Source organism: Gorilla gorilla, chromosome 2 (assembly GCF_029281585.2).
Source record: "Gorilla gorilla gorilla isolate KB3781 chromosome 2, NHGRI_mGorGor1-v2.1_pri, whole genome shotgun sequence".
In the NCBI taxonomy this organism is placed as follows: Eukaryota; Metazoa; Chordata; class Mammalia; order Primates; family Hominidae; genus Gorilla; species Gorilla gorilla.
The window spans coordinates 66436591-66450417 of record NC_086017.1 but is presented as its reverse complement, the minus strand read 5'-3'; the positions used below and the strand labels follow the sequence as shown (position 1 = coordinate 66450417).

Sequence of the window (13827 nt, the reverse complement as noted above, 5' to 3'; positions counted from 1 at the left end):
ACGGAGTCTCGTTCACTCAGTGCTCAATGTTGCCCAGGCTGGAGTGCAGTGGAGTGATCTCGGCTAGCTACAACCTCCACCTCTCAGCCGCCTGCCTTGGCCTCCCAAAGTGCCGAGATTGCAGCCTCTGCCCCACCGCCCCATCTGAGAAGTGAGGAGCCCCTCCGCCCGGCAGCCACCCCGTCTGAGAAGTGAGGAGCCCCTCCGCCCGGCAGCCGCCCCGTCTGGGAAGTGAGGAGCCCCTCCGCCCGGCAGCCGCCCCGTCTGGGAAGTGAGGAGCCCCTCCGCCCGGCAGCCACCCCGTCCGGGAGGGAGGGGGGGCCGCCCCCCGCCCGGCCAGCCGCCCCGTCCGGCCAGCCGCCCCGTCCGGCCAGCCGCCCCGTCCGGCCAGCCGCCCCGTCCAGGAGGGAGGTGGGGGGCCACCCCCCGCCCGGCCAGCCGCCCCATCCGGGAGGGAGGTGGGGGGCCGCCCCCCGCCCCGCCAGCCGCCCCGTCCGGGAGGGAGGTGGGGGGCAGCCCCCCGCCCGGCCAGCCGCCCCGTCCGGGAGGGAGGTGGGGGGCAGCCCCCCGCCCGGCCAGCCGCCCCGTCCGGGAGGGAGGTGGGGGGCAGCCCCCCGCCCGGCCAGCCGCCCCGTCCGGGAGGGAGGTGGGGGGCAGCCCCCCGCCCGGCCAGCCGCCCCGTCCGGGAGGGAGGTGGGGGGCAGCCCCCCGCCCGGCCGCCGCCCCGTCCGGGAGGTGGGGGGGCGCCTCTGCCCGGCCGCCCCTTCTGGGAAGTGAGGAGCCCCTCTTCCTGGCCGCCATCCCGTCTGGGAGGTGTACCCAACAGCTCATTGAGAACGGGCCATGATGACGATGGCGGTTTTGTGGAACAGAAAAGGGGGAAATATGCGGAAAAGATAGAGAAATCAGATTGTTGCTGTGTCTGTGTATAAAGAAGTAGACATAGGAGACTCCATTTTGTTCTGTACTAAGAAAGATTCTTCTGCCTTGGGATGCTGTTGATCTATGACCTTGCCCCCAACCCTGTGCTCTCTGAAACATGTGCTGTGTCCACTCAGGGTTAAATGGATTAAGGGCGGTGCAAGATGTGCTTTGTTAAACAGATGCCTGAAGGCAGCATGCTTGTTAAGAGTCATCATCACTCCCTAATCTCAAGTACCCAGGGACACAAACACTGCGGAAGGCCGCAGGGTCCTCTGCCTAGGAGAACCAGAGACCTTTGTTCACTTGTTTATCTGCTGACCTTCCCTCCACTATTGTCCTATGACCCTGCCAAATCCCCCTCTGCGAGAAACACCCAAGAATGATCAATAAAAAACAACAACAACAACAAAAAAACTCTTAACTATGCCATACGAGGGGCTCTTCCTAAATATGTATGACATGATAGAGATGTCTTCTGTACTATCCTTTATGTTTTTTTTGCATTTCACAAATACATATAATATTTTTAAAAGTCAGAAAGTTGGCCAGGCACAGCAGCTCAAGCCTGTAATCCCAGCCCTTTGGGAGGCAAAGGCAGATGCACTGCTTGAACCCAGGAGTTTGAGACCAGCCTGAGCAACCCAGTCTCTACAAAATACGAAAAATTAGCCAGTCATGGTGGCATGTACCTGTAGTCCCAGCTACTTGTAAGGCTGAGATGGGAGGATTGCTTGAGCCCAGGAAGGTCAAGGCTGCAGTTAGCCGTGATTGTGCCAGTGCACTCTAGCCTGGGTGACAGGTTATGAGACCCTATCTCAAAAAAAAAAAATAATAATAATAATAAGAAAGTTGAGAAGTCAAAAAAGGGAAAGATATATAGAATTCAATTATGATTATGCATATATGAATATCTTGAGCATTAATGTAGATCAAAGTTTATGTATCTACTCATCAAGAAAGCAAAATAGTACCAGAAGGATCCACATCAAACTCTTGCACTGGACAATGACCATCACTAAGATTCTACAAAACACTTTTAGAATAAATTCAGCAAAGTTGCAGGAGATAAAACCAACACACAAAAATAAGTTGTGTTTCTATATACTAATCTATATACTAATAAAGAACAATTCTTCAAGGGTATTTAAAAAAATTCCGGAGGAGGTTCCAAGATGGCCAAATAGAAACAGCTCCAGTCTGCAGCTCCCAGCGTGAGCAATGCAGAAGACAGGTGATTTCTGCATTTCCAACCGAGGTACCAGGTTCATCTCACTGGGGATTGTCAGACACTTGGTGCAGCCCATGGAGCAGGCGGGGCATCGCCTCACCCTGGAAGCGCAAGGGGTCGGGGAATTCCCTTTCCTAGCAAAGGGAAGCCGTGACAGACGGTACCTGGAAAATCGGGACACTCCCACCCTAATACTGCGCTTTTCCAATGGCCTTAGCAAACGGCACACCAGGAGATTATATCCCGCACCTGGCTTGGAGGGTCCCATGCCCATGGAGCCTCGCTCACTGCTAGCACAGCAGTCTGAGACTGAACTGCAAGGCGGCAGCGAGGCTGGGGAGGGGCGTCCCCTATTGCTGAGGCTTGAGTAGGTAAACAAAGCAGCCAGGAAGCTCGGACTGGGTGGAGCCCACCGCAGCTCAAGGAGGCCTGCCTGCCTCTGCAGACTCCACCTCTGGGGGCAGGGCATAGCTGTACAAAAGGCAGCAGAAACTTCTGCAGATTTAAACGTCCCTGTCTGACAGCTTTGAAGAGAGTAGTGCTTCTCCCAGCACAGAGTTTGAGATCTGAGAACGGACAGACTGCCTCCTCATGTGGGTCCCTAACCACCGAGTAGCCTAACTGGGAGACATCTCCCAGTAGGGGCCGACTGACACCTCATAAAGCTGGGTGCCCCTCTGAGATGAAGCTTCCAGAAGAAGGATCAGACAGCAACATTTGCTGTTCTGCAATATCTGCTGTTCTGAAGCCTCCGCTGGTGATACCCAGGCAAACAGGATCTGGAGTGGACCTCCAGCAAACTCCAACAGACCCGCAGCTGAGGGTCCTGACTGTTAGAAGGAAAACTAGCAAACAGAAAGGACATCCACACCAAAACCCCATCTGTACGTCACCATCATCAAAGACCAAAGGTAGATAAAACCACAAAGATGGGAGAAACCAGAGCAGAAAAGCTGAAAATTCTAAAAATCAGAGCACCTCTTCTCCTCCAAAGGAACATAGCTCCTCACTAGCAATGGAACAAAGCTGAACAGAGAATGACTTTGACGAGCTGAGAGAAGAAGGCTTCAGACGATCGGTAATAACAAACTTCTCCAAGCTAAAGGAGGATGTTCCAACCCATCGCAAAGAAGCTAAAAACCTTGAAAAAAGATTAGACAAATGGCTAACTAGAATAAACAGTGTAGAGAAGTCCTTAAGTGACCTGATGGAGCTGAAAACCATGGCATGAGAACTACATGACAAATGCACAAGCTTCAGTAGCTAATTTGATCAAGTGGAAGAAAGGGTATCAGTGATTGAAGATCAAATGAATGAAATGAAGCAAGAAGAGAAGTTTAGAGAAAAAAGAGTAAAAAGAAACAAACAAAGCCTCCAAGAAATATGGGACTATGTGAAAAGACCAAATCTACATCTCGTGTACCTGAAAGTGATGGGGAGAATGGAACCAAGTTGGAAAACACTCTTCAGGATATTATCCAGGAGAACTTCCCCAACCTAGCAAGGCAGGCCAACATTCAAATTCAGGAAATACAGAGAACACCACAAAGATACTCCTCAAGAAGAGCAACCCCAAGACACATAATCGTCAGATTCACCAAAGTTGAAATGAAGGAAAAAATGTTAAGGGCAGCCAGAGAGAAAGGTCAGGTTACCCACAAAGGGAAGCCCATTGGACTAACAGTGGATCCCTAAGCAGAAACTCTACAAGCCAGAAGACAGTGGGGGCCAATATTCAACATTCTTAAATAAAAGAATTTTCAACCCAGAACTTCATATCCAGCCAAACTAAGCTTCATAAATGAAGGAGAAATAAAATCCTTTACAGACAAACAAATGCTGAGAGATTTTGTCACCACCAGGCCTGCCTTACAAGAGCTCCTGAAGGAAGCACTAAACATGGAAAGGAACAACCGGTACCAGCCACTGCAAAAACATGCCAAATTGTAAAGACCATCGAGGCTAGGAAGAAACTGCATCAACTAATAAGCAAAATAACCAGCTAACATCATAATGACAGGATCAAATTCACACAGAACAATATAAACCTTACATGTTCATGAACTAAATGCTCCAATTAAAAGACACAGACTGGCAAATTGGATAAACAGTCAAGACCCATCAATGTGCTGTATTCAGGAGACCCATCTCACATGCAGAGACACACATAGGCTCAAAATAAAGGGATGGAGGAAGATCTACCAAGCAAATGGAAAACAAAAAAAAGCAGGGGTTGCAATCCTAGTCTCTGATAAAACAGACTTTAAACCAACAAAGATCAAAAGAGACAAAGAAGGCCATTACATAATGGTAAAGGGATCAATTCAACAAGAAGAGCTAACTATCCTAAATATATATGCAACCAATACAGGAGCACCCAGATTCATAAAGCAAGTCCTTAGAGACCTAGAAAGAGACTTAGACTCCCACACAATAATAATGGGAGACTTTAACACCCCACTGTCAACATTAGACAGATCAACGAGACAGAAAGTTACAAGGATATCCAGGAATTGAACTCAGCTCTGCACCAAGCAGACCTAATAGACATCTACAGAACTCTCCACCCCAAATCAACAGAATAAACATTCTTCTCAGCACCACATCACACTTATTCCAAAATTGACCACGAAGCTGGAAGTAAAGCACTCCTCAGCAAATGTGAAAGAACAGAAATTTTAACAAACTATCTCTCAGACCACAGTGCAATCAAACTAGAACTCAGGATTAAGAAATTCACTCAAAACCACTCAACTACATGGAAACTGATCAATCTGCTCCTGAATGACTACTGGGTACATAACGAAATGAAGGCAGAAATAAAGATGTTCTTTGAAACCAATGAGAACAAAGACACAACATACCAGAATCTCTGGGACACATTCAAAGCAGTGTGTAGAGGCAAATTTATAGCACTTAATGTCCACAAGAGAAAGCAGGAAAGATCTAAAATTGACACCCTAATATCACAATTAAAAGAACTAGAGAAGCAACAGCAAACACATTCAAAAGCTAGCAGAAGGCAATAAATAACTAAGATCAAAGCAGAACTGAAGGAGATAGAGACACAAAAAACCCTTCAAAAAAATCAATGAATCTAGGAGCTGGTTTTTTGAAAAGATCAACAACACTGATAGACCACTAGCAAGACTAATAAAGAAGAAAAGAGAGAAGAATCAAATAGATGCAATAAAAAATGATAAAGGGGATATCACCACTAATCCCACAGAAATACAAACTAACATCAGAGAATACTATAAACACCTCTACACAAATAAACTAGAAAATCTAGAAGAAATGGATAAATTCCTGGACACAAACACCCTCCCACGTCTAAACCAGGAAGATGAATCCCTGAATAGACCAATAACAGGTTCTGAAATTGAGGCAATAATAGCCTACCAACCAAAAAAAGTCCAGGACCAAACGGATTCACAGGCAAATTTGACCAGAGGTACAAAGAGGAGCTGGTACCATTCCTTCTGAAACTATTCCAATCAATAGAAAAAGAGGGAATCCTCCCTAACTCATTTTATGAGACCAACATCATCCTGATACCAAAACCTGGCAGAGACACAACAAAAAAAGAGAATTTTAGACCAATATCCCTGATGAACATCGATGCAGAAATCCTCAATAAAATACTGGCAAACCGAATCCAGCAGCACATCAAACAGCTTATCCACCATGATCAAGTTGGCTTCTTATCTGGGATGCAAGGCTGGTTCATCATACGCAAATCAATAAACGTAATCTATTCACATAAGCAGAACCAATGACAAAAACCACATGATTATCTCAATAGTTGCACAAAAAGCCTTCAACAAAATTCAACACTCCTTCATGCTAAAAACTCTCAATAAACTAGGTATTGATGGGATGTATCTCAAAATAATAAGAGCTACTTATGACAAACCCACAAACAATATCGTACTGAATGGACGAAAACTGGAAGCATTCCCTTTGAAAAACGGCATAAAACAAGGATGCCCTCTCTCTCCACTCCTATTCAACATAGTATTGGAAGTTCTGGCCAGGGCAATCAGGTATGAGAAAGAAATAAAGGGTATTCAAATAGGAAAAGAGGAAGTCAAATTGTCTCTGTTTGCAGATGACATGATTGTATATTTAGAAAACCCCATCATCTCAGCCCCAAATCTCCTTAAGCTGATAAGCAACTTCAGCAAAGTCTCAGGATACAAAATCAATGTGCAAAAATCACAAGCATTCCTATACACCAAGAACAGAGAGCCAAATCATGAGCAAACTCCCATTCACAACTGCTACTACCAGAATAAAATACCTAGGAATACAACTTACAAGGGATGTGAAGGACCTCTTCAAGAACTACAAATCACTGCTCAAGGAAATAAAAGAGGACACAAACAAATGGAAAAACATTGCATACTCATGGATAGGAAGAATCAATATCGTGAAAATGGCCATACTGCCCAAAGTAATGTATAGATTCAATGCTATCCCCATCAAGCTACCACTGACTTTCTTCACAGAATTGGAAAAAACTACTTTAAATTTCTTATGGAATCAAAAAACAGCCCAAATAGCCAACACAATCCTAACCAAAAAGAACGAAGCTGGAGGCATCATGCTGTCTCATTTCAAACTACACTACAAGGTTACAATAACCAAAGCAGCATGGTACTGGTACCAAAACAGATATATAGATGAATGGAACAGAACAGAGGCCTCAGAAATAACACCACACATCTACAAGCATCTGATCTTTGACAAACCTGACACAAACAAGCAATGGGGAAAGGATTCCTTACTTCATAAATGGTGCTGGGAAAACTGGCTAGCCATATGCAGAAAACTGAAACTGGACCCCTTCCTTACACCTTATACAAAAATTAACTCAAGATGAAATAAAGACTTAAACCTAAGACCTAAAACCATAAAAACCCTAGAAGAAAACCTAGGCAATATCATTCAGGACATAGGCATGGACAAAATGACTAAAACACCAAAAGCAATGGCAACAAAAGCTGAAATTGACAAATGGGATCTAATTAAACTAAAGAGCTTCTGCACAGCAAAAGAAACTACCATCAGAGTAAACAGGCAACCTACAGAATGGGAGAAAAATTTTGCAATCTACTCATCTGACAAAGGGCTAATATCCAGAATCTATAAATAACTTAAACAAATTTATAAGAAAAAATCAAACAACTCCATCAAAAAGTGGGCAAAGGATATGAACAGACACTTCTCAAAAGAAGACATTTATGCAGCCAACAGACACATGAAAAAAATGCTCATCATCACTGGCCATCAGAGAAATGCAAATCAACACCACAATGAGATACCATCTCACAGCAGTTAGAATAGTGATCATTAAAAAATCAGGGAACAACAGGTGCTAGAGAGGATGTGGAGAAATAGGAACACTTTTACACTGTTGGTGGGACTATATACTAGTTCAGCCATTGTAAAAGACAGTGTGGCAATTCCTCAAGGATCTAGAACTAGAAATACCATTTGACCCAGCCATCCCATTACTGGGTATATACCCAAAGGATTATAAATCATGCTGCTATGAAGACACATGCATACGTATGTTTACTGCAGCACTATTCACAATAGCAAAGACTTGGAACCAACCCAAATGTCCATCAATGATAGACTGGATTAATACACATACACCATGGGATACTATGCACATATACACCATGCAATACTCTGCAGCCATAAAAAAGGATGAGTTCATGTCCTTTGTAGGGACATGGATGAAGCTGGAAACCATCATTCTAAGCAAACTATTGCAAGGAGAGAAAACCAAACATTGCATGTTCTCACTTATAGGTGGGAACTAAACAATGAGAACACTTCGACACAGAGTGGGGAACATCACACATCGGGGCCTGTCGTGGGGTGGGGGGAGGGAGGAGGGATAGCATTAGGAGATATATCTAATGTAAATGACGAGTGAATGGGTGCAGCACACCAACATGACACATGTATACATATGTAACAAACCTGCATGTTGTGCACATGTACCCTAGAACTTAAAGTATAATAATAAAAAAAAATTCCATGTACAATGGCATAAAATTTTTTTTAAAAATCCCATGTACAATGGCATCAAAAAGAAAAAATACTTAGGAATAAACTTAACCAAAACAATAAAAAGAAAAATATATAAAAAAACAAAAAAAATTTTAAAAATTAAAAAGAAAAACTTAACCAAGGAGGAGTAAGACTTGTACACTGAAAACTACAAAACATTGCTGAAAAAAAATTAAAGACACAAATAAATGGAAAGATATCCTGCATTCATGAATTGGAAGACTTAATATTATTGAGATATTAATATTACCCAAAGCAATCTACAGTTTCAATGCAATCCCTATGAAAATATCAATAATCTTTTTTTTTTGCAGAAATAGAAAAATCCATCCTAAAATTCATATGGAATCTCAAGGGACCACGAATAGACAAAACAGTCTTAAAAAAGAAGAAAGTTGGAAGGGTCATACTTCCTGATTTCAAAACTCACTCCAAAGCCACAGTAATCAAAATGGTGAGGCAGTAGCATACAGACAGACTAATGGAATAGAGGAGACCAGAAATAAATCCTCACATACACAGTCAAATAGTTATGGACAAGGGAGCCAACACCATTCAATGGGGAAAGGACATTCTTCAACAATGGTGCTAGGAAAAACTAGATGTCCACATGCAAAAGAATAAAGTAGGGCCCTGACCTTATACCATATAGAAAACTTAATTCAAAATAGATCAAAGACCTAAACATAAGAGCTAGAACTAGAAAACTCTTAGAAGAAAATACAGTCCGATGATCAGACTTGGCAATGATTTCTTTGATAGGACACCAAAAACACAGGCAACAAAAGAAAACAGATAAAACAGACTTCATCAAAATTAAAGACTTTTGTGCATCAAAGGACACTATTATCAAGAGAGTGAAAAAGTAGCTCACAGAATGGGAGAAAATAGTTGTGAATCATGTATCTGACAAGGGATTATCATACAAAATATATAACTCCTACAACTCAACAACAAAAAAACCCCCAAAAAACCTGACTGAAATGGGCAAAGGATCTCAATAGACATTTCTTCAAATATATGCAAATAGTCAATAAGCCTGTGGGAAAATGTTCCACATCACTAATCATTGGGAAATGCAAATGAAAACCACAATGATACCATTTCACAACCATTGGGATGGATACTGTCAATAAATCAGAAAGTAAGTGTTGGTGAGGATGTGAAGAAATTGGAACACAGTGCACTGCTGATGGAAATATACATGGTACAGCTGCTGTGGAAAGCAGTGTAATAGTTTAACACAAAATTACAAAATTAAAATTGGTAAAAATTTAACATAAAAATTAAACAAAAAATTACCACACAATCCTGCAATTCCAATTCTGAGTACACACCCAAAAGAATTGAAGCAGGAACTCAAAAAGATTATTTATACACCAATGCTCATAGCAGCATTATTCCCAATAGCCAAAAGGCAGAAACAATCCAAATTTCTATCCATGGATTAATGGATAAAGAAAACATGGTATATACATACAATAGGATGTTATTTAGCATTAAAAAGAAATGAAATTCTGACACATGCTACAGTATGGGTAAACCTTGAGGACATTATGCTAAGTGAAATAAGCCAGTTAGAGGCTGAGACAGGAGAATCACTTGAACCCAGGAGTTCAAGGCTGGAGTGCAACATGACTGTGCCTGTTCAGCCTGGGTAACAAATTGAGACCCGCAACTCTTTAAATTATAAGTAGAACAAAGCTTTGTTAGCATTTGTTCTATTGTCAGTCACTATTCTAAGCACTTTATATGCATTACCTCATGTTTTCACACTCAAGGCTTTGGTGACTGCCTACAACCAAGCTTCTTTCCCTCCCAATTATATGGAGAGACTAACTAGATATTCAAATAGTATAAATAGTTGTGGCTACAGCTGGGATTTCTGAAAACAACTGCTCTAAGGTATTTGAGAAGAGGGCTTTTTTGTTACACAGCAAATTCCTTTTCCCTCAATAACATCTCTCCAATTTTGTACCACATTCGCATACAAATACATTAAAACTGATTTTTTTTTTTTTTTTTTTTTTTTTGAGACAGAGTCTTGCTCTGTCACCCAGGCTAGAGTGCAGTGGCGCGATCTCGGCTCACTGCAACCTCCACCTCCTAGGTTCAAGCAAGTCTCCTGCCTCAGCCTCCCAAATAGCTGGGACTACAGGCACGTGCCACCATGCCCAGCTAATTTTTGTATTTTTAGCAGAGATGGGGTTTCACCACGTTGGCTGGGATGGTCTCAATCTCATGACCTCGTGATCCACCCACCTTGGCCTCCCAAAGTGCTGGAATTACAGGCATGAGCCACTGCACCCAGCGAAAACTGCATTTAAATAGTAAACAAAATGAGCTGATAATTATACTCTTTTAACTCTTGGTTGTCCAGTTCTGGATATAGCATGTGTTTCGTTTTCTAGTCCTTCTCCCATCATCAACCCCCACAACTTTTGATTCCAAAAAATTTTTAAATAACTTTATTGGTTTTTTTTAGTTATTTAAAAAAAGATACACATGAGGAATAAAAGTAAAATTCTAAGTCCCCCAACCAACTGAATGGATCATCTCTTGGCCAAGGACCCCAAAGTGCCTTGAAAACTGAGTTCTTGGCCATGAGTGGATGGGGAAATCAGACACACCACATTATACCTCCTCCCTGCCTGGCTAACCACTATTTAGCCTAAGGGCTAAACAGAAACCAGCCCTTCAGAAGATGTCAGCACTGATACCAACCAACCACCTGATGCTTCTGGCCAAAAGGTTTTTGTGTCCTCTGCTTCACTTTTTGATGTCAGAGGGCTGAAAACTCTACCCTTGGATCATGCTAACGCTGCAATTTTTTGTACATGGGACCCATGAAGGGGCATAAAACTCAATTGTGCATGGATGTTTCTCCTTTCATAAATATTCATGACTCCTTCTATAGCTTATTAAATACGTATATTCAGCCACTTCACTCAGCATAAATTCCTGTTCCCTTCCCCGACACCTTGAAGTTTCTGGCTCCTGGTTGGCCGAAGGCTATGCTTCCCAGCCTGTCAGAATGGCCATGCTGCAGGTTGCAACCGCTGACGAGAAACAAAGTTCTCCTTTCCAAATTCATGAGCCTCCTCATTTCATCAACTGACAAATACTATCATTAAAAAATATATACAAAATATTTTAAAACCTAAATGTCACCTCAAATGGTCCTTTACTTGCATTAATAATCATGGTATGGATTATCCCCAGATAATAAATGACCTAAAAAGCCATGCAAATTAAGAAATAAATTATATATTGACATTTCAACTGAAAATTTGGCAACTGAAATTATTTAACATTTTTAGTATTACAGATTTTTTATCCTGATGTTGAAAAGTAAATAAGCCAACAACGGATCCTCACCAGCTTCATGAAAACTTAGTTTTAGCTACAACTTTTAACGGTGTCTGCATACAACTTCTAAACTTTACACACTTAAAATTATCACCCAGGGCTACAGAATTTTCCAAAATGGGTTCTACCAAGACAACCTTATTGCCTTTTCAGTCAATGTGCTTTTGGGATTGTGGGCAAATGCAATTCTGATTTCATTCCTTTTGTTAATGTAAAATTATCAACAGACAACAGAAGTATTCAATGTAGGCAAGTCAGCTCTACATGAAGCAGAATAGACAGCCATGCACAAAATCTAACTTGAAGGGGTTCTATAAGAAATTTACCTAATTAGGCCATAGTGCCAAAAATTTCTACCACCAGAATCATCTCTTTAGGAGAATCGTCCCTTTAGGTTACTACATTATTTTCAGAATACATTTGCTAAAATGTAAATGTTCACAAGGAGGAAGGGATAGTAAATGTAAAAAAGAAATGAAGGCAAATGAAGCATAATACACTCAAGTAAAAATTAACTGATAACTAAAAATAAGGAGGACTTAGATTCTCTCCTTCAAGGAAAATAGGTTAGAGGTCAAATACTAAAAGGTTTAAATATCCAAAGTACTGACACTTAGGACTTACCTCTAAAGTCTGACTAGCTCTAAGTTGTGAATGCCCCATCAGCTTGGACCACCATAACCTGGCTACGAGACTGTGATAGAATGCTTGAAGAGCTAGCAGAAGTGTAAAAATAAATAGAAAAACAGTGACACTGTTTCTTTACTCAAAATTAACCACAGATAAAATTTAAAAATCACAAAAGCACTACACAAGACACACTTGACATATGTGTATATTTGATAACTAAACACTTACACATAGTGGCAGAGTTTTGTATTCATTTCAAAAACTGCACAGCTCCTTTATTAAGACTCTAAAGGGAGCCTCTACATTCACCTAACGACATAACGAGACAACTCACAGAATGTAAACAGAGACCAGTTGAGGTCATAATTAAATTAAAAATAACACTGTTTTAAAATACCATATGAGCCAGGCCCAGTGGCTCACACCTACAATCCCAGCTACTCAGGAGGCCAAGGTGGGAGGATCGCTTGAGGTCAGAAGTTCGACACCAGCCTGAGCAACACAGTGAGACCCTGTCTCTAAAAAAAAATTGTTTTTTAATTAGCTGGGCATGGTGGAGTACACCTGTAGTACCAGCCATTTGGGAGGCAGAGGCAGGAGGATCCCTTCAGTCCAGAAGTTCAAGGCTGCAGGGAATTATGTTTTCACCACTGCACACCTGCCTGAGCAACAGAGCAAGACCCTGTTTCTTTTTAAAAAAAAAAAACACACATACAAAAAACCCAAAAATATGACAAGTTTTTTTAAATAGGCTGGGCACGGTGGCTCATGCCTGTAATCCCAGCACTTTGGGAGGTCGAGGCTGGCAGATCACATGAGGCCAGGAGTTCGAGACCATCCTGAGTAATGTGGTGAAATACCATCTCTATTAAGAATACAAAAAATTAGCTGGCCATGGTGGTGAGTACCTGTAGTCCTAGCTACTCGGGAGGCTGAGGCAGGAGAATCGCTTGAGCCTGGGAGGGGTAGGTTGCAGTGAGCTGAGACTGTGCCACTGCATTCCAGCCTGGGCAACAAGAGAGAAACTCCGTCTCAAAAAAAAAAACTTTTTTTTTTTAATAAGCTTTAAAAATAAATTCTATAATATGAACACTGCTTAGTATTTTAAAAATTGCAATTAAGATGTCTTACCCTAGATTGGTCAAGAATTTGATGTTTTTCCCATATTATTTTATCACTTTCAGATTTTTTCCAAGGATCATTCCATTTTTCAGAAACTTCTTTTTCTTTCTTCTTTAAAGCAACCTGTTCATCTGTAAATAATGTCCTTTTTAAAAAAATGTACAAAAACTGTAAAAACAGAACCATGTAAACAAATCTGATCTTCTTAATGCAGATACCAACACAGATCTAATCAAAACTCTTTTTTAGGAAGGAAATTAACTCACAAAGTGGAGAATAATTTTTTAGGGACACAGAATAAGAAAAAATTTAATCAGAACCAAAGTTAAGTATGGTCCAATTTTATTACCACAATTACCAATAAGGAGCAGTTTTATTGGAATAACTTATTTTATACTTTGTCAATTATCACGAGGTTCTAGTTTCCTGTAATGTTCATTCAATTATTATTAAGAGAATTAAAAGCT

At 41.4% G+C, this 13827-nt stretch overlaps 1 protein-coding gene across 6 annotated transcripts in view; it reads right to left on the bottom strand.

The window, feature by feature from the left end:
* CCDC66 (coiled-coil domain containing 66) overlaps window positions 1-13827 on the bottom strand; it is a 64644-nt gene that overhangs the window by 37133 nt on the left and 13684 nt on the right. For 5 of the 6 annotated variants that reach the window (XM_055383006.2, XM_031009039.3, XM_031009040.3 and 2 more), the window contains exon 7: window positions 13370-13491. In XM_055383006.2, the coding sequence (XP_055238981.2) occupies window positions 13370-13491 (122 nt within the window). Of the gene's footprint in view, window positions 1-12232; window positions 12325-13369; window positions 13492-13827 lie in introns of all 6 variants that reach the window. The other variant, XM_063703862.1, reaches the window with a different exon arrangement.